At 39.4% G+C, this 24,053-nt stretch overlaps 1 protein-coding gene across 19 annotated transcripts in view; it reads left to right on the forward strand.

The window, feature by feature from the left end:
* SVIL (supervillin) overlaps positions 1–24,053 on the forward strand; it is a 191,890-nt gene that overhangs the window by 116,492 nt on the left and 51,345 nt on the right. For 11 of the 19 annotated variants that reach the window (XM_075587689.1, XM_075587697.1, XM_075587701.1 and 8 more), the window contains 11 exons: positions 2,596–2,676; positions 4,883–5,707; positions 6,039–6,209; positions 6,654–6,688; positions 8,193–8,254; positions 9,634–9,770; positions 11,459–11,554; positions 13,181–13,430; positions 15,165–15,762; positions 18,648–18,861; positions 20,780–20,918. In XM_075587689.1, the coding sequence (XP_075443804.1) occupies positions 2,596–2,676; positions 4,883–5,707; positions 6,039–6,209; positions 6,654–6,688; positions 8,193–8,254; positions 9,634–9,770; positions 11,459–11,554; positions 13,181–13,430; positions 15,165–15,762; positions 18,648–18,861; positions 20,780–20,918 (2,608 nt within the window). The remainder of the gene's footprint in view (positions 1–2,595; positions 2,677–4,882; positions 5,708–6,038; positions 6,210–6,653; positions 6,689–8,192; positions 8,255–9,633; positions 9,771–11,458; positions 11,555–13,180; positions 13,431–15,164; positions 15,763–18,647; positions 18,862–20,779; positions 20,919–24,053) is intronic. The other 8 variants (XM_075587686.1, XM_075587692.1, XM_075587694.1 and 5 more) reach the window with 7 other exon arrangements.

Raw genomic sequence — 24,053 nt, forward strand, 5'->3', positions numbered from 1 at the left:
GGGTAAAAAACAATGTTGGGCACTAGGATGGGTTGCATGAAATGTAAATACATGTGAAAGCTTGTCTGCCAGGATTAACACTCTGGGAGCCTCCTGATATAGTGACTACATCATGCCCAGCAGAGTTTTTTTTGCTGCTTAGATGGCGTCCTCATGGCGCACAGTACATGCTCTGCCCAGTAGTATATATGAAGGACTCCTCTTTGGTTTCCTGCAAAATTACTGCTATTGAAAGTGGTTAAGTGACAAGCCAGCACTCAAAGGGTTAATAATACAAATTGTTGGTCAGGAGTTTCCAGAATAATGACCAGTGATTCGTACCACACATGAAACAACGAAAATGTATGTATAGGAATCCTTTGTTTTGCCACTATCTTACCTTCACCTTATAATGCCCTGCAGTGTTGTGTACACAAGCTTGAAGAATTAAGAGTGAAGAAGAAAAAAAATTCTGAAATACTATCACACATGCTAATATTTACTAAGTGATCGTCGGGCGGTATTTTAATAAGGAACATATGTTCTTAAAAATATGCTGTTAAAATACATCTCTGCTATTTTCTCGTCACTTTTTTATTCCATCATTTCTGTTCCACTACTCCAGGGAAAATGATACATTGAGAGATCAGGATGCACTTCACAAAGACATTTTTTTTTTTTTAAATAATTGCTAGTGCAAAACCAGCGGACAATGTTTAATACGTTGAATAAAAGAATACGCTGTTTCAATAACCTCAAACTCAGAGTTGAAAATACTGTATATACGCAATGAACTTCTTGAAACCTGTCGAATGATCACACTATCGCTGAGACTGGCACCCAACTATTTAGTACTGCCCTTCACCATCTAAATCAATGCAACTCAAACAGGTATTTAGCTATGCTCTAATAGTCATGCAGTAGAAATGCTGCATATCCCTTAAATCTGGCTGTGACTATAGGATACCTGTTACTTTAGGGTAATCAAATGAAGGCTGCACAAATGCTGTCCCAGGTGTGCTATTTTGTTGGTTTGCTTGGACCCAGGTAAGTAGTAAGGTTTATGTTGCAATAGTTTATGATGGCACAAAGTAGTGATACATATTACTGTATTTCAAACTTACGGATTAACTGGTACACCTGTGTTTAAATTCCATGATGCAGCTATGGTAGCAACCAGTCTGATGTAGGCAGTGCATTGATCTCCCTAATGGTGCTCACCTGTAGTGCTCTTGTAGGAGCTAGAAAATCAGAAGGTGCACCGCAGAACCTTTTCTCTTGGGCCAAACCCGACTAGAAAGCAGTGAAACAATCTGTTGGTAACTGCAAGAGAGCTCATCTGCGGCTTGTTTTCCTGCAGCATTCGTTTTCTTTGTCAAACTCTGGGGCTGAAAAATCATACAGACCCACATACTACTGCGTTCACCAAGGTTTCCTTTTTGATTATACAGTGCCAGAGGCACCAGGATTGATCTGTTTCACAATGCATTGCTGGCCGATTCTCCTTTTTGTAGGTGTTAAGGAGGCGAGCACATGGAATACTGCCACATGGTAATGCTATCAGTTTCAATAATGTGTATCCCTGTGTACAGCTGTTGGTTGTTTCGTTGAACATTGAGGGTTACAATGGTAATGTCACTGCCTCTGATGTGGGTGAGCCTGGCTCAAACCTGTCTGCCTTGGTCAAGTCACTTTATTTCCCTTCACCTCCAGCATCAAATGTTAGATTGAATGTTCTAAGGATCCGTGTCTGAAAAGTTATATACAGCACTGTGCACACTGTTGGGGCTGTAGAAGGAACAATAAAACGTATTGCCCATTGATGCATAGTTGAGACACTGTGTTTTAGTTTATAACTTGTTGCTAGTAGTACACTTTGGGAAATACTCAATCTTAAAAACATAAGGCAACCATGCAAATGTTTATTGGAAGGTTATCTTTCCAAACCTTAGAAAACACTGAGAGATGAAAATGTAGGATTGAAAAGGAGCAATCCCCGGTGGCTGACCTAAATTCATTTTGTAAAGGATATAACCATATGATTGTCACGATCTGCTGCTTTTGTTTAAGCCAATCACCGCTAAAGAATTTCCCCAACTCTCGGGTCAGACGTTGCAGTGCAAAATACATCTAATATTCAGGAGTCCAGGGACCGCAATACAATGACCTAATACGCAGCTGTTACTGTCCCTTGCTTCAGGTAAAAAGAAAGGAATACACGTCATTGCTTGCTCTGTCAGTCAACAACCGCTGGCTCTCCACAAAAGATGATGCATTTTTGTTAAAGTATCAATGTCCCAAGATGTTTGCAAACCTATGTATTTTTAGGGGGATTAATAAATGGTATAGTCACACAACCCTCTTCTGTTCACAAGCATGCCAGGAACAAAAAGTGGAAAGTGAACGATCATATCGCTTAATTGTGACCCAAGATCCACATTGGCTATAGTATTTCCAATTTCACATTTGCTCCGTGTTGTAATGAATCACCAACTGGCCATAATATGATTTCTTGTTTGAGATATTTTGAGGATGTCGGTTGGATCATATTTAATTGCAACAGAAAGTATACAGGTTGAGAAGATCATTTCTGAAGTTCTGTCTTCTGTATGGCAGTGCAGGGAAACCGAAATCTGAATGGTTCCTTCAAAAAGATTCAGATGGAGACACACCTTCTCTTATCAACTGGCCCTCCAGGTACCGGAGTTTGTGGCTTTATGGCTAATTATCACATTTTTCCTTTTGGTTGCTGGTTTCCAAATTTAACACTCCACTTCGCCCCCAAGTTTAACACTTTTTTTCCCCCTTTGATCCTTTAACTGAATGGAACCAGAAACACCTTTCATCAAAAGCCAAGACGTGCAGTGTATATGCACCTGTTTGCTTCTGTATTCACTTACCATGCACTTACTGCACCACTAATTGATCAGTTGGTGTTTTAATATCTATTAATTCATTGACGTTCTTTAATTTTAGCTCATTTGCATTGTTTCCTAACGGTTGGTTTTTTTTTTGCATCTCTTGTATTTTTATAGTATGTCATAAACTTGAGCCCATTTTATGGGTATATCAGCACAAACGTCTAGAGTGGACAATCAACTTTAAGACTAATACTTTGAATGTTGGTGTGAATTCCTAATTATACGGTCACAAGCTTATTTTCATTAGCCAAAATTATCTTGGATAAATGCCCTTACAAACAAAAAAAAAACTAATTGCCCAGTTTGATTTCCTAAAATGGGGTACAACGGATTTATTAATCGTTCTGGGGATAACCAGGCACATTTGGGATAAAGGATTAAGAAACATCAAAATTCTTCTTTTTAAATTAATAGCTTTCAAACTATTGAAATGTTTAAAAAGTACATTATGAAAAGCAGTCTTTTAAAATGCATTTCCTGACATTACACAACTATCCCTTTGCTTGTATAAGGGCCTGCATCGCAGCTCCTTTTGCAATGAAAGGGTTAAGCATGAAGCCTTTGTACCGCTCTGTCTGGTTATGACTTATTTTTTTTTTTAGAAGAGAATTAAATGCGTAACCTGCCAAATTAGATTGAAGTTTTCAGTGAAATCCACTTGCAATAAGCACAACAAAAAGGACTCGCCCAGTACCTTGTCTACTGTGGTTCACAGCGTGTTCATTCTCTTCCTCCTTCCCTCCTCTCTCCACCCCCCCCCTCTAACTCCCCCCACTTTTTGCTGCTGCTTATTGGGCATATTTGATACTTCAATTCATGATACTTTGTTGAACTAAAACGCCTTTTATTGATGTTGCTTTGTAATAACAATTTCTATGCTGGCAACAAAATGCCCTTTTAGTATCGGTTTTAAGCTGTAGCATTGCAGATTTATCTACCGTGTTCATTTTTTTTAGTACTGTATAAAATACTGTAAACTGACGCAGTTAAAAGTTATTTATTTCAAAATCGGAGTTGAGTGGCCATGGAAAGGAGCGCAGTGGGATCACCTCTACATTCCAAGAGCAGAAATGTACCTAATGCTGCTGAACTGAGTGACTTGTCAGCCTATCCAAGGTTAAGGCAGTACAACCCTGTAGGGTCCTTTATTTGTGATTAATTAGCTTGGGCGTGGTTGCTGGTGCTGAATATTACCTTCACAATGCACTTTCAATTTATGTGAGGTGCTCAGCAAATGTAAGAAATTTGTTGAGAATGGAATTGGTAACATTTTGTTCACCAGTCAGATTTTAAAAAGTGTTTTAGGCTATTGCCTTGTTGGCAAATTGAAGTACGTACAATTTTAGTGAAGTCCACAAACCATTTTACAGGACATGAATCCTTTTGGGGAATTGGCTTCTACAGGGTGCCAAGGCCGTTTTGCATTACGATTTGTGGTTTACGCTAAACACAAGGGATCATGGTTTATATATTTATTTGCATTTGCGTCACCATTGGGATTTGAGTACTAAATTGTGTTCAGAATTCCTTTTAGGACAATGGAGAACAAGTGGGTAGTTTACAAAAGGGCTACATAAGAGTCACAAACTACTAAATTCTGGAAACTTATATTCAAAGATTATGCCAATACATTGTCTGGTACTAATGTCAGCATGTTGGACATATGCTTCATTGTTTTTTTTAAAAAAAAATTTGTAGCAAAACATAATTTAATTAAGAGATTTTAAAGAGATTATATCCATTTAGTGCCTTATTGTCCTATAACCGGCTACTATGTCAATTACTGTATTAGAAGAACTTAAAGTTGTGGATATCTGCAGAAGTTGTATCCAACAGTGAAATGCTTATTTGGAGCTTCATCCTTTGCTGTATATATCTTGTATTTCTTTTCATGAAAACTCAGCTTTTTTGTTTTTTTTTTGTCTTCAAGTCTTGAATAGGCCTTCAATAGTAGAACTTCTAATTCCTTTTCTTTCTTAAAGAGTTAAAGTCAGAGAGAGGCTAGTGAAAGAGGATAATATTCACGGGAGCCTCAAACTTGACGCCGACGCCCCTGCACAAAAGAAACATCACCCTGTGCCAGTCTACTATATGCCTTTCCAGTCGGAAACCTCGGCTTTCGATAGGGTTTATAAACAGCCAGCCTCCTCTGTCCACCAACCAATTCATGGCCACATTCAACCTGCTGTGGTTGCTCATACCCCTAAGATAGGAGAATTGCATGAATCTGAAAATAATAGTGTGATGGTGTCTGCCTTCACCACATCCCTAAAAAAGCCCAAAGCTGCCAATGAGGTGGATACTGAAAAATCGCATCCTGTTTTTCACGGACCTTACAGTACGCTTGAGCCATGCAAGCAGAACACCAATAATGAATCCCTTGGTGCTTCTGGCAACAAACAGAGAAAAGGGACAACACCAAGGCATGAAGATCAAATATTGCACGTCTCTCAAGCCTCTCGCATGCAGAACAAAGCCCCTGAAAACATTGAAAGGAGTGAAACTGTTATGTACCTGCAGAGTGGATCCACATTATTTCCAGCCAAGCCCCAAGGACATACTAAAGAAGTTTCTACCATGAAGCATAAAATGCTTACTCGTTCACTGTCAGATTATACTGGCTCCCAAAAGCTGGACGCCTTTAAGATTAAGGACTCTGAGGCACCGAAAGAGATGGTATTTTTAAGTACTGAAGAAAATGCACCTGTTTCCAATGATGAAGTTGGTGTTGTTAACACTAAAGTCTCTGTTTCCCAACTTCGGAGTGCATACTTGGAGACAGCAAACTCAACCAAAAAAACTGACCTGTAGGTGATATTTCCAAATTAACTTTTTTTTCTTTTCTTTGTGTGTTACCCCTGCACGTCCTTGACAAATCACACAAACTTCAGCAGTTATCTGCTAAAATGCACCAATTACAAATTATTCACAACAACCCAAATACGTTTGTCACAGCAGTAGATATTTTCACATTTTCTTGCTGTGTTACTTCACGATTGGAATGCTTTTGTCCATACACTTGTGCATGCTGTGTGACGTTGACATTAATATTAGACTGGTTTGAACAGCTCCCTCTTTACTTTGTCCTCCTTTTTTTTCTCTCTCCTCTTTTCAATAACCTACATCCTTCTTACAAAGTGAACCTAAGGCTGAAATGCCAACATCAGATGTTGATTTGTCTGCCAATACTGAGCGGGAAAAAGGCCCTCGGAGGCCAAGACTTTATGTCACTCCTGGAGAAAGTAGAAAGACTTCTGAAAGATTTAGAACTCAACCTATTACTTCAGCTGAACGAAAAGAAACAGATAGGTAGGCACTTAAAGGGTCAACTTTAATAGTAAAGACATTAATTCAACTGAGATTCAAACTATAATAATTTTTTAATGGAATACCATACCTGTATCCTGCTGTAAACCAAAGGATTATTCTTTTTGTATTTGTCATTAGTAGCCTTCATACTTCTCTATATAGAAATGTTCATTTATTTTGTTCATTATTTAAATATAGCTTTTTTTTAACAATTTTAAATGCTCCCATTATTCCAGTTTCAAAGTATGTAGAGTTGTCGGGTGTAAATATTGAAAACTCTTCATTCTTGTGCTATCGTGTGTACACTTGTTTTCCTTTCTGTGTTGCACGCTTTTTCAGTATTAATGAAAGATGTAAAAAAAAATTGGAACTGTTCTTGAAACAAGTAATTTTCAGGTGTAACCTCACTCGATCAGTTTGTTAATCATTTTATATATTCCACAGATCCACCTTCAGTCCAGAAGTGCAGATTGGTGAAGGCAAGTATCAATACACTTTCTGTTGTTTTTTTTTTGTGTGTGTAGAATGTTCCCAGCTGGCATTGCTCACACAATCGTGTTAATTCCTATTGTTACTGTCTCACCATACTGTTGGTTAGAAAAGCATGGCTTCCCCTTGTTTATATTTATATGATGCTCTTATATCTCATTGTTTATGTATTTTCCTGTAATTTAATGTTTCTATTTCTACAGTAAAGTATGGTGTACCTGGTTGGAGTTGTGTGTATATATAATCCCAAATGTATCTATTTCTGAACACTTTTGAATCAAAAATAGATTTTATGATCTGTTGGTTTCACTCTCTAAAACAATGTTGTTGTTTTTTTGTTTTTTTTTTGTTTTTTTTACAATTTTCTGTGGCTGAAATGAATGCTGAGAAATTTGTGATTAATAAAAATGGGAGTACAACATAGTTGGTACTAGAGGACAAGTACCATTTCACCCTTTAAAAAAAAAAAACTATACATTTTTCCCATCCCCTACTGTATATCTAGCTTGAGATGGTGAGTAAAATCCGATGTGACAAAACTAGCAAAGGTTTGTCATTGGTGTACAGTGCAAATGTTCCATTTGTGAATAGCCATTCTATTTGAAAACTAAACATTCCTCTTTTTTTTCCCTCCATGTTTTTATTAAATATGTTTTAATTATATGATGCAGCACAGTATAATATGGGGCTAACATAACATACATACAACTTATAACATAATGAAACAATGCTTTTGTGAAGCTTACACTCTAATAGGGATGTGAGAGTAATGACGAGCATAGGTGGGGGGATAGAAGGCCACGCAGTATGGTATGAAGAGTAGACTCATCAGGAGAGTGGTAGGTCTCTATAAAGGCAGGTTTGAGGGAACTCTTGTGAATAGTGGGGGAAGAGTCGGGAGGTGCACAGTAAAACATTCCGTAGTTGGAGTGGAGCACCAGAGAAGTCTTGGGAGACTGGAAGTAAAGTGAAGATGAGGGAAGAGAGCCGTAAATCATGAGTCAGACTGCGTATGGGAGAGTACTTGGGAATTAGATTGGAAATGTACAGAGGGACGGACTGTCATGGAAACTTTTGTAGTTGAGAACCAGAATGTTGAATTTGCTTCTGCTGGGTGTTTGTTTGTAAGGCTTTGCACAGTGACGCAGCAGGTGTACAATGATTGGTGAGATCAGCTTTTGAAGAAAACCCCTTCACTTTTTTTTTTTTTTTTTGAAATCCACACACAACCTGGTCGCATGAGTCATGAGCAATTGAGAAATGAAATGCTCAACATTGTTTATGGTAGCATCCTACATTATTCAGTAATTTTTAATGGATGGTTTGCAGATCTGCAATGACCAATTCTTTAAATGTGATTATTATGATGAAATGATTGATACATGTATATGTACACACACAGACCAGTATAACCTATTGTGCACACAGAGGCTGGTAACACCTTGTAACTGCACTTTCAAAACTTCTTACTACTTTCTTTTTTCTTTTTCCTAGAAGAAGCAAAGTTGGATGAAAGAGCTAAACTGAGTGTTGCTGCAAAGAGGCTTCTTTTTAGGGTAACTAATATTTTGTTTAGATTGGATAATTAGCTGCTGAGATTTTTTTTTTTTAAACATGTGTATAATTATATATACACTACATGACTTTGGACTCCAGGTATATAAGCTTTCACACTCACTTGCGCTTCCCTAATACTTCTATTTATAACTGTACCAGCTCTGGTTAAAGTTGTCTTGTCTTAGAAAAAGAGACGATATTGCAGGCAGACTTCGTATAGAAATTGTCTTTTGGAATTCATCTTTTTCAATAGTTAGACTACTTGGTTTTACTTGAGCTGTGCTTTGGCATTACATGCTGGTTAATTAGGAATGTAGTAAGCTTTTATTTTCTTTACATAACCTCTGTATTGACATGATGTACCGTTGTAGTTCTAAAATATTGATATGCCCCCATTTTTATTTTTTTAATATTTTTTTTTAAATTTAACTAGTAAACGTAATCATGGAAAGCATTGATCTTGTATTTTAGTCTGACAAAATAGGATTGATTGACTTTGTATGTTAAAGAAAATGTAAGTTGCTTTAGCTGCCCTGATTGCATAAATGAATGTAATTAATTTGACCTTGATTATGTTTTATGCCACGTCAGACTTCAGTACAATGGCATAGGGCAATCTGCCAAATGGCCCAGCATAAAGAGATTTTACAAGTTCAAAGAGAGGTTTCAAATGTAATGAATCTCTAGTTGATTTGTATCCAACGCACAACCTCAGTTTTTAATTAACTGTCTGGCAGCCGAGGGGTTAAGGGTATTGATATTGCTCTTTTGGACCACAAAGGGCCACCTCCATGTAAAGCAATTATTCTTCCACTGAACAGGAGGTCAGATGAGCTGTTCACCCAGCCCTCATGGATTCCTGTCATCATCCTTTACAGGAAGAAATGCTGCAAAGGATGGGAAGGGTAGGAGAGCTTTGTATGCAGACAGAACAATAGAGCTTTTATGGCATGAAAGGTTTCTTAATTACTATACTGTTGTTAGAGCACAGTACAAGCTCTCCTAGCCCCCCATACTATCGTGCTGGAATTATTTTGCAGCTCTATTTCTGGTATATATATTTTTTTTTCTTTCCATTTTTGGTTACTAGTACTTAATCTTTTAATTTTTTATTTTATTTTTTTTCTGATTAATACCAGCTACATACCTAATGTGTGAAATTTCAGTTACAAATATGTATAAATAATGCTTAACTGTTTTCAGATTCGCCAAATGTTACTGTTTGTGAGCGAGCACATGTTTGTATAGCGGGTTGCAAAGAAATGTAATGCCGACGTTACAGGTATTCTGAATGTTCACTTTCAGCCAGTAGTATATATACTCGAGCAGTCATTTATCCATTTAAGAGCTTTTCATAGTATCGTGTATTCTATGGCAGGAAATGGAGAAGTCTCTGGAGGCAAAACCAACTAAGGCACGCTCACGAAATGCAGCAGTGGAGAGGAGGCTCCGCCGTGCCCAGGACCGGTCTCGCACACAGCCTGTTACCACGGAAGAAGTAGTGATTGCAGCTACGTAAGTACTAGAACCGCGTGCAATGGTTTTTAGTAGTCAGGGAATACAGCATAGAGTTATTTTGTCACTTAAAAGCAAGTCCACCAGATTATGGATACAGAACAAAATGAACAATGTTTCCGAAGGGATTTAAGGCATAAATCGTAGAAGTTCTCCGCAGCGCAAGCCTTGCCAGGAAAGCGCACCTTCTAATCACTTCCTTTGCACACCAGATCAAGTAGATGCTTTGCTTTGAGATCTTAGTCTTGCCCCATAGGCTTTCTGCCCCTGGTACTTTCATGCCAATTACTTGGGCAGCTTTTCACACTGAAGCTCCCTGGTTAGTGAGCAATCTCAGTGCATATTGTTGTATTTTTTTTTAACACCGGATTGAAGCAGGGGGTCTCCTGGAGTTGAACCCCATACACTTCATCTCCATGGACCCTTTGCTTCCTGATACCTGCTTACTTCCAAAGGGGGTGCCAGTATCTCTCTGCTTTTTAAAGCTCTGTCACGGGGGCCAATAGGAAGCAGCACCAAATGATGTCACGGCTTCCTATTGGCCCGCTATTCAAAAGTGGCCATAATGTGAACCCTGCTACCCAGCCGGAGTGGCTACTGACACCCCTATGGAGGCAAGTATCTCTGGAAGCAGGAGCTCCCCGCATCTGAAATATTAATGGGGTTCAGCTCCGGAGACCCTCTGCTTCAATGCTATGTGTAAATAAAATAAATAAAGTACTTGGACTGCCTCTTTAAGGTATTGTAAATTATATATAGTACAGCTGTTATAAAGGTTTGCAAAATGTTCAAATATAGTAATTTCTGAATTGTATTGCAATAAGCTCGTGGCATTTCTATTCCTAAATGTTTTCTAATCTGGCCCATTTGGAGAACGAGTCGAAGAGCCCTGTTGTACCTGCGTATTATGTTGCTTGGATTGGGGTAATTCCTAGATAAAGGAATTGAAGACATTTTGTATTGTGCCCAAACAATCCTTGCAGATACCAAAATATTAAATGATTTGGATTACAATGAAGCAGTGGTATAAAATGTGGTCTTTAGAAGTGCCTGTGTTCCCTTCAGAAATGTCAGCAGTCGTGCCATACTGTGTCAATAAGTGGTTGAGTGTTTTTACTGGTTAGCTGATATTTAGAAAATGCAAACTTTCAACACCATTATGGTCCAATCATTCCTGTGTGCATTTTGTGCAGACTCCAGTTTGGCAATTCAAGTAAGTCGCTTGGGTATTATAAATGCACCTACACTGTTGATACAATGTTTAAAGGTTCATCTAAACATATAGCTTCCTCATCTGATATTTCAATTACTGTATTGACCCGAATATAGTGCTGTTTTTTTTTTCTCCTTAAAATGTCCCTCTGAAAAATGTACTCATATTATATGCTCAGCCCAACACCTTTTTTTATTTTTTATGTAGAACACCTTCAAACCTTTAGGGTCGTATTATGCGCGAGGCCGTACTATATTCGGCCCAATACAGTACATTGTCCACTTTACCTGCATATTTTAATTTCTTAACCCTTTACAAAATGACCGCAAATAATATGTATATGGCTTGATATCTTTCTGCATTTAACATGCTGCAAGTTTTTTTTTTATTATTTTTTTTTTTTTTTTTTAGTTAATTAATTTCATTTTTCTTTCCTTTCTGTTCTTGCCATACCGTTCCTATTGCACTGTTAAAGCGAGGCTAGCCCTGCTTCCCACACTGTGACCACACACACTGTAATCCCAAGAGTGCCTAGTCCCTCTGTAACTAAGAGCTCAGTGCATCGTATCAGGTATTAAAGGGCATGTCTTGCATGTAAAGAGTCCAAGGGGGTGCACATGCATCTTTAATAATTACGTTGTTCAATAACCTTATTTGGAATTGTTGCTGTCACAGTGTTTCACAAAATAACCATTTCTGTCTTGTGTAAGCATGTGATTTAAGCTACTTGATACATCCATTAACCCCTTTCATACCGTGGGATCAGCATTGCATTTCACGGTAAACTGCAATTCCTTACAGGTCCAGTACTACAAGGGTTAAGATTACTTCTTTAATCTTGGGGAGGGGGAAGTCTGACATGCTAATTTAGATTTGGTTATTAAAAATGGAGTATGCCTAGATAACGTTACTTTGATTGTGCTCCAAAGCAGCTGATTTATGCCCATACTGTAAGGAGTCTCAACTAGTGTGAACAGGTGCACACATTTTCCTACCGAGATGTCAACACCAATAGGTTGTGACACTATTAGTACTAAAATAATGTAGGTGCTGTATTAAAATGGAATATCTCCGTGGCAGACAGATGTGTATTAGGATATAACTGGTGAGGGGATTTTTTGTGCAATTTCTGACGTCTTTTGGCTGCATTCTGTTTAATTTCCCCTCTTGGCTTGATTCCTAGAAAAGAAAAAAAAAAACCCTGAGCGCAGTGGAAATACTTTATTTTTCTGTGTTTAAGGGCGTGGATATGCCCTGGAAAACCGTTTACTCCCTGAGGTGTAGTTCTTTCACAGTGAAAGACACATGATGCAGTAAAAAAAAAAAAAATCAAAGGCAAGCAGAACATTTACACATTAACGCAAGATTGGGGTATATATTTGAGTTAAACATTCAGTTTGACCAATTCTTGCCCAGCCTTATCTGTTTTAAAGCAGCAGCCTCCCCCCTTCTGACCTACACTTTATTCGGCTCCTATTCCGGAGATTACTTTATGCTGCAGTTACCTAGTTTAAATCTCCCTACAGGGGAAACAAAATGGCTTTCAAATCTCAGGCCAATAGGAAGCCATGTCATCATTTGTTGTGGCTTGCTATTGGACAGCCACAGCCCCTTTAAAACCAGGAAGTAATGATGCTGGTACCTTCACCAGTAATTATCTCGGAAACCTGTGTTACCTGGAGTCGAAAATAGTTGGATTCGGCTCTTATCCTCCTATAAAAAAATAAAAAAAGAGGAGGTGGTGTAGTTCGGATTGATTACTGCTTTAAGAGCTGAAAATCAGGTGATCATCTTTCAAGGAAGATCCACTGTCCGCCTTGTATAAGTTTTAATTTCCCTGAGATGATAAAAGTAGTTGAATATCCCGCTGGGGTTTAGTCGGATATACATTATAGGAATGCCTTTGCAGGTTTTGGAGACCTAATTTAGGACACCACACTTGTTGCAAATGGCTTTATGCAGTGAAGGTGACCTCTGCGTTTGCATTTGCAGTTACGTTTTAGCATGTTGTGTGTTTACTCTATTGCATGTTTGAGAATAAAATAATAAAGATTTTTATTTTTTTTAAAGCTATTGAAGTCCAAAATGTATTATGACCTGCTCGGGCAATCAATGTCTGTCTTAACAGCCACCAATGTCTCTGGTGTTATGAGACTATCCCTTGCATCTCTGTATTCTGTATCTGTTTATATCTCAGTTTGCAGGCATCGGCATATCAAAAAGCCAAGGAACAGCCAGAGGTATTTAAGGAAACAAATGAGTTGCAAAGTGTTTCAGATGAGCCAGACTCCTCCACACTTACCTTGGCTGAAAAGATGGCCTTGTTTAACAAGCTGTCACAACCAGCAACAAAAGAGGTGTCAACCAAAAGCCGGATGGACACAAGGCGAAGGAGACTGAATGCACGTTACCAGACTCAGCCCGTCACACTTGGGGAAGTTGAACAGGTATAGTTACCTTATCCATAGCAAGAATCCAGTTACTATATGCAGGATATTTTAATACATATAAAGCAAAAAAGGCAGAATATTTGATCTTGGAACTGATGCATGTTGGGGAGAGGGGGGTAAAAGAACCAAAATCTGTTATAGGAATACTGCTTCAGAAGTTACTAGTGTGCTTTCTAATGTATTGTATCTCGTATACTACAGCTATTTTTTACCCGCACATACTACGCTGTGACGATAGAATAGAAGCAGTGAAACACATTGCGGCAATGTGTGTGGTCAGCGTGAGCAAACGCCTGCGCCCGCTCGGCACTTAGAGCAAGCAAATTAGATTTTGCTGCTCGGAAGCGCGTCACGTGAGCGGTTCGCCCAATTAAGGCGAACCAGCTCCGTGAAGTCATGGCTGCGCCCCCAGGCGAGCGCGTACCTAGCCGGCCACGAATCGCCCGGCCGAGCAGGACGCAGCACACCCGTTCTCTGCCTGGCCGAGGCCTTACACACACCGTTTGCTCGTGGGAATTTTTAAAAGGCAAAAATCCTGTTTTATTATGAAGATTTTTCCACTAATGATCACTAGAAGAGTGGGGTTTCATTGAGCGATTTTAATCACTACTAGTGACGACTACCTGTAATATTTTTATTAAAAAAAAAAAAATTTCAATTCAAATACAGTATAAAACTTAACATTGCAAACAAATCCTTGTCTGTTTCTCCTTTAAAATTGTGTTGGGATCTTTGAGCCCAGAACATACTTGAGCGGTAACTCAATGTTTTTCTCCTGGTAAAATATTTTATAATTAACAAAAAAAATAATTTAATAATATAATTAATTGTTGTGGCTACACAAAAAGTGTAGTATTAAAAAAACAAAAAAAAAAAAGTTACACCGTTAATACACCTGTGCCGTTAAATTGCCTATTTCCACTAACTGCAATGGAAGTATACGGACCAGTTGATCATCACATTTTGACTGTCCTTTCTGTACTAATGGGGGACTTCCCTTCAGGACAAACATAAGAGGCAAATAAAAAATTACTTCAACATGGCTTTCTTAGAAAAATATAATTAACCTTGAAGTAGACAATTGCTTATTTTTTCTGTGAAAATAATAAATGTTTTATTTTCACCAGGCCCTGCCAAATTGTAATTCGACCACTTTTGTTCTTGCTCCTGACGTACAATTATTTGGCTAACAATGGCATTAGAATGACACAATGTGCATTTCCTATCTAGCCGTAGATGCAAAAGATAATAAATAATGTTAATAAAGGAGAAAAGGAAAATTGTATTGTTTACTATGCAAATATTAGACGTAAAGAAACATGTAAAATTATTATTGGTCCTACTTGAAGTGTCCATCTACATTTATTGTATAAAACAGTAAGAAATAATATCTTTATTAAATGCTTCCTTGGAAAGTAAACACTGATCTTGTTTACTTAATTTGAGAAGTTTGAGACACTCCTATCATAAAACTAAAAATTACGTTTCCTATAAATTAAATATGTAAATGTATAGTACACATTCTATTAGTGAAATAAAAAATAAGTGTCAATGTTTTATTTGATCCACCTTTCCTTGTTGTGTCTTAAACGATAGAACATATAACTCCAAAAGGTGTGTATTCTAGACACTGACGTCATCCCAGTACATTGTTTGAAAAAGAATTGTACCAAGTAACACTAATGCCCCCTGCATCCTAACAATGTTTTCTGTCTGCTGAACTTCATACAGTTTCAGAATGAAGGTGAAAAGATCGCTCCGTTATCACACAGCCTTGTAACTTCCGTAGCAACCCTAACTTCTTGTCAGTCTCCAGTGTGCCCTGGGGATCTGCATGTTAAGAAGTCAGCTAATTATGATGAAAGAATATCAAGTGTCTGCAGCACTTCATCCCTGCTGCACACTTCACTGGCAACAGGAAACATTTCAGAAAGAGGTCCGTTGCTGTCAGAATCCTTTAATCCCCCTTGTGTTAAAGATAAAGATGGTGAAACGGAATTAAGGAAACCAGTGTTGGAGCAGACAAGAGTCTTCATGCCAGATGATGGCAGTCTCAGAAAATGTAGCTCCTTCCAGGAGGAAGCTACCCACCCTGTTCTTGATCTGGCAAAGGAGGAGGTACCGGCAGAGGACCAGAAAGCGCCCGGGCATGTTGTCTCAAGCAGAAGCACGGTGGAACTATTCAGCCCCCAAACACTGTTTCAGCCTGCTAAATGCAGAGAATTCCAAGTGCCTGAAAGCGCCCTGCAAGTAGAAGTTGAAGAAATACAACATTATAAGGAAAGCTTTGAATCCGAAACTAACATGAGCAGTACGGAAGTTCTCACTGGTAAGTAGCTGTTTTATTCTAAATGGTCTTATTTAATGCAAAATGTTTCTGTACACATCTGTTTTAGACCAGCTGTGTCTTGGACAGTACAGTTCAGACCTGTCAGAAGAATGGCACTCATTGTAAAAGTGTAACCACTAACCTCGGTGGTGCGATTTGTTTTGGGTGGTCATATGTCGACCACAAGACATTGTCACAACAGCATTATTCCTTTAGGCTACTAAAATACATTTTACTAATGCAATAAAGGGATAATGTTGCATGTGGTATAGGCAGTGTAAATTGTTATTGCACATTGTATGTACTGTAACTTGTATATTGTAGTATGAGCTAAATCTAAAAGTACATTGCTGTATGTTTCAAAACAATAGGATATTCAATAAGCAAAGATTTTGACCTAGTTCAGCTATAATACAGGTATACTGAATGAAATGAAAAATGTGTACTGTAGTTTGATCCGTTCTAGGTCTAGTTGGTTTAGTGGATTTAAGTTATGGAGGAGAAGGTGTACTCTCCCAAACGGTTTTCTATTGTATCGTGATAAAATCTACTCCTAGCTACAGTATATAAAGTGAATAATTACATTCTAAAATGTTATCCTACCTAAAGGACAACTGGTTTAATTTAGATATTAATCTTGTGGTGCACTGTATATTCTGTATTTTTATATACACTTTGGTACATGCCTTTTGTCCTGTCCATTACCAACATAATACTGCAATGCAACAATGAGGAAAATGTTTTTGAGATGCCTATAATATTTTTTTTCCAAATTATAATTAAATACACAATTGTGTCTCCTCAAACTTCTCATGTTTTTTTGTGAGTTAAATTTGATCAGTCTTGTTTTATCTCCCATCGTTTTTGTTTTTCCTACCCATCAAGCCAATCCAAAAATAGTCCCTCTCTGTTTTATCCATTCATATTGTGGTTCTGCCAGTTGAAGGCTTCTCCACCTACCACAGAACATTGGTCCTTTTGTACTAATTTTTCCTTTGTGCCCTGACCTGCATATGGGCAATTAGGGATCTGATAATGATGTGAACCCTACACATGTGGTACCCCCTGTGCTCCAGTTTGTTCACCTTCCTTTAACTCCAGGCCCTATTGCAGCATTGCTGTTATGAGTAGACCCATGTGCTCCACCCACCTCTGTAGATGAATTTACTGATTCTGTATCCACACACATGCTTCCAACTTTCATAGCAAAAATCTTCTTGGCGTCCCGCTTCTTGAAATGTCTTTTTTCTGTGTTGCTCACCACAGATTCTAGTCCACAGTAATAACTACAGAGGGGACAGTCTTTCCAAACAGAGCATGATTATTGGGAGTGTAGTAATAATGCTTTGATCTCTATTAGCCACACTCCCTTCCTTGCTTTATAGTGCAACATGTTCATATTCAGCAGAGGGGGTCACCAACATGCAGTCTGCACGCATTATGGGTTTCCTATGCAAACAGGCAAACCCGCTCAGCCTCCTAATGGTAGATTAGGGTGCAGGGTGCACAAAGGGACAAAAGAGAACAACCCTAGACCCCCCCAGAGAAGGAAAGTGGACAAGGGACTGATGCCCCCTAATCACATGCACTCGCTCCCTATCCTACTCTTCTTCTCTGCGGGCGGGGGGGGGGGGGTCTAGGGTTGTTCTCTTTCGTCTCCTATGCACTACTCTCCCCTATAGTTCCAATAGCATTTACATGACTTGAACTGGTTGAGGTTTGATGTGCCCAGGAATGCCTATGCTTTCCACCCGCAAGTTATAATGTCACTAGCACCATTGATTGCCTTGCCGGAAGAGCCTTTTTTTTTTACATCACCCCAAATTAAGTTCTACATTTTAGAAATTGCATTTTACATTTCTTAATGCTCTTCATTTCCTAGATGCAAATTTGTGGTGGTATTAGCTTTTGGAAAATTGCCTGGTTCAGAAAGTTTTAAACTTGGGCATTGCTGCTTTAAGAGATTTAATGATGCAGTCCTACAACCAAACTGAGTATAAATAGCTCATTTATTTCGACTTTTCATTTTTCTCTGTTTTCAGTTATTGCAGGGACTCTAAAAATGGGGAGATTTGTTAATCCTTTTTTTTTTTTTTTTTGCCAAATTGTGAGATAATGGGGCTATGTTGCTATGATCTCTCTTAAAAAAGAGCAAAACACTCCTGATGTTCTCAAGACCAGCAAAAGGGTTAACGCTTGCATTCACAATCTAAGTTTCAGATGTACTGTATTACTCCAAGAATTGATTGGAAGCGTAGCCTAGGTCAGACACTTGTAGGATTTTTTTTTCCCCCATACCATTTACTTCAGGTGGGCAACTTGTGGACCCATACTACTAATGTGTATGTATGTACTGTACTTCTCTTCCTGTAGCTGGAGCAATAAACCTGCATCAAGATGTAAGGCACAAATAAATATTAAAACCCATTCTGATATGAGTTACAATGTTTAAACTGTTCTAGGATAAACTTTGAAATAATTTAAGCATACCTTTTTCTCCCCTTTTTTTTAATAAGGCATTGTCACCTTTTAAAATGAATCACTGACATTATTATGTCACGGATGCTATATGGAACTATAGCTACTGCTAGTGATGGATTACATTGATAAACACCTTCCCGCCCTCCCCCCCACCCCCACCCCATCCCCAAAAGAGCAACCAGTACACCAAGTAGCTGTGCCTATGACTGTTGGTACATGTTGCAATTGAAGACGGCAGAAATGAAACTAAATGGAATGTCTGGAAAATGTATATGTTTTTATCACCACCAAACTGATGTCATTCTCGCCAGCAAGCTTCTGATGGATAGGGTTAAAAGTAGGAGACGGCATGCACTGCACACCATGTGACTGCCTGCTAATGCTGAGCTTTTCTTCACAATAAGCAGAGATTGTTCAGCCGGCATCTGAACTTCTTGGCACCACAGCAGCAGAGGCTGCTTCTCACACTTCGCCTGCGGTATCCTGCAGACCACAAGCATCAGAGCAAAACGAAGGAAAGCCCTCGGAGAAAACATCTGAGTTTCCCTCTGCCATTGAGGACAAGTCGGACGAAGATCTTCTTGATGCATATGGAAAAAACATGTCCATCAGAGACAGGTACTGAAGCACTGCAGATAATGTAACCTTTTAAGTGGCAGGAAATCCTACAGTATTTTGTAGGCCCCTCTGCCACTGTTTAAACTTATAGAAACTAAATGGCACTAGATTAACAAAGGGCTGTCCTTAAAGCGGGTCAGCCTGGGTTTAACCCCATTGTTAACTTTTTGCTTTTAACTTTATCTCCCTTTACCTCAGGCACCTAAATTAGGCTTGAGGTCCTCGGAGCATGTAAGAAAAACCTAGAATTATTAAATGTATTAAAGTTAATTACATGGACTAAAGATGGAGTGCACAGGGACAAAATGCAGATGTATATTAAATATTTCCTTATTTCAAATATGAGACAGACTTGCTCTGTGCTTATTTTGCCGTTCTAGCAACTTGGATATTAGTCCGAGTAGTTACAAAACTGAGTGTAGAACCTATTATTGTACAGTACAAATTAACTCGGTGGCCGGGAGCCCCCAAAGCGTCACCTGCGCTATCGAGCCCGAATTGGCGATATCTGCCTTTTGGCTTTGAGGGGCATTGCCGATTCGGGGCGCAGATGGCGATTTGATTACTCCTGGCTGGGGCTAAGCAGCATTGAGCCAGGTGTGTGGAACCACCAAACTGACTGAGCCGCTTATTTTCCTTCAAATATGATGGATTTTGTTCCATATAGTTAATGACTGGTAAATGGCTGCAAACGTTCTGCACATCTGCTAATGCCTTTGTGTACTCTGTAATATAAATGTTAGGGGCATGTGGAGTTTGGTTTGAGGCTTTAAATTGCAAGGCATGTAAACAAATATTTGACATGACACAAACCTATTAACTCCTTTGACGCTGTTGGGAGATACAGTGAGTTTGTCTGCTTTACCACTGAAGGTTGTAGACTAAGCACTTAAAACTGTGAGAAACCTCTCAATGAGCAGACTACTTATGTGACCCTCCATTTAAATTTGTTTCCAAAAGGTTATGGATGCAGTTCTGTCTATTTGACCCCCTGGGGTCCCTGAAGCTGATCCGCATTATTTTCAGCTTCCGAGACCCACCAACTACTCAGACATACTGGTAAAGGTACCGGTACCATGTTCTAGTTTTTAATTCCCCCGCGTCACACCAGCCAATAGGAATCCTCCATATATTACATTGCGGCCTCCGCAATGCGTCACGCAGTTGATTTAAGCCACGCTTTTGTGTGTACCTTTTTACTGTTCTGTTTCTCTCATACTAGGGGATTCGCGGAGCTGAAAATAATGGGTGGATCAGCTCTGGGGATCACCTAGTTCCCGTTCTTCGCAAAAAAGGGGGGCTGGGGAAAGGATAAAAGAACAAAATACATTTTTTTTTTTTGCTGCTTTCATATGTTTCTGCTCCTATGTACCATTTTTGCTCATGGTCACATTTCCTAAAATGCTCTACACAACATTTGGCATTGACATCCGAATTGTCTTTAGTCATTCTTGGCATTTCGCATATTTGATTGACTATAAAAAAATAGGTGCATGAAAGGAGGATTCTCAACCTGGGTGCCATGGCTCCGAAGCCGGGTGTCCCAAATATTTCTAGCATGGCAGAATTGAGACAATACACCAAAATGCACCTTTAAACTTAAAATAGAAAATGTAAATATATTGGCATGATTTTACAGTACTAATAAAAACTGATACGATTATTCAGAATACCAATTACATGGTAAACCGCAACATAAAGAGTGCAGTATCTGTTGTACAGTATTTTCATAATAAGCTAGCAGTGTTGTCATGCAAATATATGTTGAACTACTGGCATAAGTTAATTTCATGTCTGCATTTGTACTGATAACTGTTTCTGTCTCCTATAATTGGATTGAAATGTTCTGTACTCATTAAATACAGCCTGACTTGCTTAGAATGTCTTCCAAACAATGTGGCATATTCTTCCTTCTTAGGCTGGCGTTGTTAAAGAAGAGTGGGGAGGAAGACTGGAGAAACAGACTTAACAAGAAACAGGAGTACAGCAAAGTATCTGTCACTGAGCGCAGCACACGCACTCAGCTGCAAGAAATTGAGCAGTCGTTGAAAAAGAAGGTAAAGATAGCCATGTTAGGAAGAAGCTGTGTTTAACTTGCCCCTGTGCTGGAAGATGTAACAGCCATGCCTAATTATAGCTAATTGCTACTGAATGTTGCAGCACAAGAGTCTGATGCTTAACTCGGGCCAAATGAATTCTACTCTTTCTTTTAGCCACTAGATCCCTTTGTTTTTAATTACGTTAAGGCATTTGTTCAAAAATTAGTGAGCAATCACATGCACGCTATTTTTTTTGGTTCATATTTACCCTGTGTGCAATGCATTGCAGCCCTCCCTCCCTTAGCAGTTAAGGTTTTAATGGTTATTTTACTTTCATAAGTACAAATAGTTAAATACAAAGTATATTTTAATAGTTAAATACAAAGTAGCCCTGGTTTTGCTGAAGTGGATATAAGAGGACACTTGATTTGGTCTTTTAGTGCGTAGGAGTCAGGCGCTAGAATGTAAAGGTGAAACAATACTTCATTGAATGATCATTAGTTTTCTTTAGTTGAAGTGCAGTTCTTCTGAATTGGACACACACTAATTTCTGTATTATCTAACCTAGTGACATACAGGCATACCCCGCATTAACGTACGCAATGGGACCTGAGCATGTATGTAAAGCGGAAATGTACTTAAAGTGAAGCACTACATTTTTTTCCACTTATCGATGCATGTACTGTACTGCAATCGTCATATACGTGCATAACTAATGTAAATAACGCATTTGTAACAGGCTCTATAGTCTCCCCGCTTGCGCACAGCTTCGGTACAGGTAGGGAGCCAGTATTGCTGTTCAGGACGTGCTGACAGGCGCATGCGCGAGCTGCCGCTTGCCTATTGGGTGGTATGTCCTTACTTGCGAGTGTACTTAAAGTGAGTGTCCTTAAACCACGGTATGCCTGTACTTTATTGTCAAATCCTTCAGTAGCTTTTTATCTTGGACACAGACGCTCTCACAATATTCACATTGCACATTGTGCGTTTATCGGCTTCTTAAATAGTCTCGGGTAATTAACGTTTTGGGGTCGCGGTCATCAATTTGGTATAAACCCAAATTAACCCTTAATGACGTGGTATTCGTCGTTGTGCTGATTTACTGTAGAAACCTGACGTGTACTTTTTAGGAATCATAATCAAGAGTCAACCAATACAAACACGTTTTTATATAACGTGCTTTCACCTTGTTTCATGTCACTATGTGGCTATGGACCTTTTCCATATGCTTTATTGTAAAGCCTTCTTCCCAGTACTGTACTGTAGTGGGTCTGTGTTCACCCCGTTTTTTTTTTTTTTCCTGCTCACAGATTTTTTAAAAAAAATCCTAAAACATGAGCCCAAAACATTTTATGGCTGTTAATTCAGTGGTAATATTCCCTATAGACAGGAAATAAATACACATATGGTTGGGTGTCCCATAGATGTAGCTACAACATTATGGGGTCTGATATTCCAGGGGCCCCCATGATGTAGTAGCCCCCTCATAATCGTACTGCTCGTTTGTCTGGGAGAGATTTGCGTTGTGCTCTCCTGTGAAGCACTGAACACGATCTATGAGGAAGTGGAACAGAAGGACTTCTCCTGTCTGTCTCCGTGATGGAGCGATCACGTAATCTCTACAGTGCAAGTAAGGGATGCGCAAACTTTTCCCCGTGCGCACCCCTTCCTGCTCTCTTCGGCGCCTCACCCCCGTGTCGAATGACGGGCGGGGTCACGTTGCCATGGGGCCGTGACCCCGCGGCGTCCTTGGATGCCGGGTTACAAGGACGATGCGTCGCAGGAAGGCAAGGTAAGTTTGTGCACCACTGGTGTTGGGCTGAGTCCCCGCTGGCGCTGACCACGCTCATGCTTGAGCGGCGACATCACCAACTCTCAAACCATGAGCGCCGGGTGTCCTGCCTACTTTTGGGAGAGGGATGTGTGTGGTGTGTGTTCTGTGTGCACTTACCTCAGCTGAGCACGCGTCAATCTCAAATAGTTTTTTTGTTTCCCAAGCGCCGAGCTTGGGGGAATGTGCGCGTGCCACGTGAACGGGCTGATTCACACTCACAAAAGAGAACGCGTCAAGCACGCTCCGCACCAGTGGGGACGCATCCTAAGGCATCACATGGAGCTGATTTTTAAAATGTGTAATGTTTGGGTACAGCAAATAAAATTAACACTTGTGAGCACATTCGCGTCTCAGACAGGTCTGCAACCCTGCCTTTCATCATTATGTACAACATGCAATGCCTCAACTGCAGCATGGGATTATGGGTAATGACATGCAAATGAGCATTCAGCATCACCTTTTTGCTTCTCCATTTTAGGGGGAACCAAACCTTGACACGAACAGTCCAACGTAGCAAACAAGAAAAAGTTAACTTCTCAGCGTAATCCGTTTTACTTATTCGATTCCTGTAAAACTAAAATGAGTACATTTTTAACCCTATCTGGTTGTGATAGCCTTATAATTACTTTACAAATGCAAAATAGAGAAAAGAGAGCATTTCAAATTATCAATAGATTATAAAAATCCCAAGCACAAAATAAATAAAGGCTATAGATTGTAAAAACTTTTCAACGTAATTTGTTACTGAGAAAAAGTCATATTTTCAAAATAATTTTAAATATGTTATCTCATTTTTAAGCTGCCAATCACCTAAATTGAACCTATTAAACATGCCACTGCCGTTGGTTGAGTTTCGTCGTAGGAGCGACTATCCCTTTAAATGCACAGTATGCACGGTGACACAGATTCCCATTCACAGAACAAAAGAGAACCTTTGCGGGTCAGATAATGGGTCCCAGGCAGACCAACTGAGAGAGTTACCACCTAAGGCCAGGTGCCTGCTGCGGGGACAGTAGCCGCCCCTCAATGGGGCTGGGCCCACTGCAAGGGGCAGTCCACCGCGCGGGCCAGTTTCTCCTGCAGACAGGAAAATTGTGATGGGGAAAAAAAAGAAATTGCTGTATTGGCGGTTCACAGCCGTCCGGTGGGTGTTTAAGAAAACACGAAGTGCAATTATAGAAAAATGAAAAGTGTATTGTGCACAAAAGGTTATACACATGACAAAAAAAAGCTCTGATGTGTTTCATCCTAGAGATAGGACTTTGTCAAAGAGTACCTGGTTAAACAAAAGGTGATCCTTAAATAGCCATATTCTGTCA

This window comes from Ascaphus truei, chromosome 2 (assembly GCF_040206685.1).
Source record: "Ascaphus truei isolate aAscTru1 chromosome 2, aAscTru1.hap1, whole genome shotgun sequence".
NCBI lineage: Eukaryota > Metazoa > Chordata > Amphibia > Anura > Ascaphidae > Ascaphus > Ascaphus truei.